The 2,389-nt window shown below is 47.1% G+C and overlaps 1 protein-coding gene across 1 annotated transcript in view; it reads left to right on the plus strand.

Moving 5' to 3' along the window:
• Positions 1-605: 605 nt before the first annotated feature.
• Positions 606-2,389, plus strand: part of EPB41 (erythrocyte membrane protein band 4.1) — a 54,413-nt gene continuing 52,629 nt past the window's right edge. Inside the window, exon 1 of the mRNA XM_005426904.2 lies at positions 606-1,065. Within this exon, the coding sequence (XP_005426961.1) occupies positions 613-1,065 (453 nt within the window). The 5' untranslated portion in view covers positions 606-612. The remainder of the gene's footprint in view (positions 1,066-2,389) is intronic.

Below are 2,389 nucleotides of genomic sequence, written 5' to 3' on the forward strand. Positions count from 1 at the left end.
ATACCTTAAATAGATATTCTTCTCATGTGATTTCCATCTTTTTATGTCAACAGCCTAAACAGGCTAAAGTTGAAATAAACATTGCATCAGCTTAATAGCACAAGCTCTGAGGAAATCTGCTCTCCATTATAGATGTTGTTTGGAAACCTTTTCATCTGACATTTTTCCAGTGTGCAGTACAAATATCCTATGAATCCCAAAGTCTGCTGGGCTCCACTGGATTCGTCTGGTACAGAACAATGTAATTGCTCAACACTGATGGGTCCTGTTCCCAGCAGTGTGGCTTGGTGTGTTTTAGATCATAGAATCCTGGAATGGTTTAGGTTGGAAGGGACCTTAAAGACTGTCTTCAAAGCAAACTGTAGCAAAAGGAATGACTTTGCTTTTGCCGACTTAGTAGGCTGGAGTCAGCCAGGGTTTCATCCCCTTACAGGCCATTCGCTTCAGAGTTGGACTAGATGATCCCTGTGTGTCCCTTCCACTCTGGTTCTGTGACAGGCTGGTGGGGCTGGTGAACGTGGCGTGTCTGTGGTTGGTTTGAATAGCTCAGTCAAACATGGGTAGTGGAAGCCTCTTGATTGAGCCCTTTTGCTCCTCTCACACAGCATCATCATGACAACAGAAAAGAGCCCAGCAGCTGACACTGACAACTCAGAGCAGCAGCAAGCCAAGGAGGAGGAAGGAGCTGCTGAAACACAGCAGCAAGAGGCTTCCCTGGAGGAAGGGGCTCAGCCAACACCAGAGAGGCAGCCCCAGAGGCAGAAGGCCTCCAACGGAGATACCCCCACGCACGAGGAGCAGGGCAAGAAAGAACATCGCGCCTCTGAGGGTCGAGGTCTCTCCCGCCTCTTTTCCTCCTTCCTCAGGAGGCCCAAGTCTCAGGTATCCGAAGAGGACAAAGACACTGATGCTCCTAAAGAGGCGGGAGGTGACCAGAAAGATGCAGGATTAGGAGCCAGCCCTGATGAAGATATCTTGGTGAAAGCCCCGATTGCAGCTCCTGAGCCCGAGCTCAAAACTGACCCATCGCTGGATCTCCATTCCTTGAGCAGTGCAGAAACACAGGTAAAACAGCCCATTCCGTGGGACGTGCTCCTTGCTGCTTTAAAATGTATCTTTGTAGCCAGAACTATAATACAACTTCGTATCCCAGGCTGGTGAGCTTGACCAGAAAAGGTAATGGGATGCCAAAAAGGCTCTTGTTAGCTCCCTGTGTTTCATTGTGTACTTCCCCCTCTTGCATCCCTGCATCAGACCTGCAAAGTACCTGTTCTGGGAATTAGGGTCATGCTCCACAGCATAATTTAAAATGCCCTGTGCTGAATCATTGCTCTGCTGAGGCTTAGGATGTCACAGCAGAACACAGAGGGTTCACATTCATTGAGTCCAAGCCCAGGGTTGATCGTCAGGATATCCTTGGTGTGAGCAGGATCAAGGCAGGTCAGTGGCCCAAGGTGGACATTGCAAGAGTATTTGGATTTGGGAACGGGTTTCTTCAACTTCAAGGAGCCCAAGCACAGCATTTTAGGACTTGGTCATCTGCTTGGTCCGGGCTAGTGCTGAGCCTGCCAAATATTAATATTTTCTGCTTATGCATCATGTAGACAGGGATTTCTGCATGTCACATGCACTGAACCCAGCTCCTGGGACGTCTCTGATGTCTGCTCTTTCCAGCCAGGATAATTTTTCATGCAAAATTTAAAGTTTAAAAATCTAAAGCAGAAATTGAGGCAGAGACACCCCCAGGGAACATTCACTGAGCTGTGGCTGGTTATTGATTTGGGGGTGCTGGGTGCCCTCTCTTCTTCTTGGATAGTTACAGCTCTACTATTACTTGAGGCTGAAGTGGGAAAAGGTGGGTATTCCTTATCCTCAGCTGGGAATTTCTTACATCCCAACCGACCTGTTTGTATTGCTGGAGCCAGACAGGGTGAAATCTGGATTTCTTACCCACTGCCTTAAGTTCACAGTGGCTCCAGATACCCACAAATGCTCAGTTTTGGAGCAATACTTTACAAATTCAAGCATTGCCAGTAGGCAATAATTGTAAATCCACCTCCTTAAAATTACAGTGTCTTAGAGAGGGTAGTAGGTAACAAACAGCTTTTCCTTTCTTTTCCCAAATTTCTGAACCTGTGAAGACCATGGGATGATCTCTGCTAATGTTTTATTCCTCTGAGGGTTGGGATTAGCAAGATGGGGAGGAGGGGGAGATCTTCAGGCAATTTCAGCACAGAAACTGTATTTTCAAGAGTAACTTGTTCTTGGAAGTGTTTAAGGCCAGGCTGCATGGATCTTGGAGCAACATGGTCTAGTGGAAGGTGAGATGGGCTTTAAGATCCCTTCCAACCCAAACCGTTCTGGTTTTTTTTAATGCATGATTTCTTTC

This window comes from Geospiza fortis, unplaced genomic scaffold (assembly GCF_000277835.1).
Source record: "Geospiza fortis unplaced genomic scaffold, GeoFor_1.0 scaffold32, whole genome shotgun sequence".
Taxonomy (NCBI): domain Eukaryota; kingdom Metazoa; phylum Chordata; class Aves; order Passeriformes; family Thraupidae; genus Geospiza; species Geospiza fortis.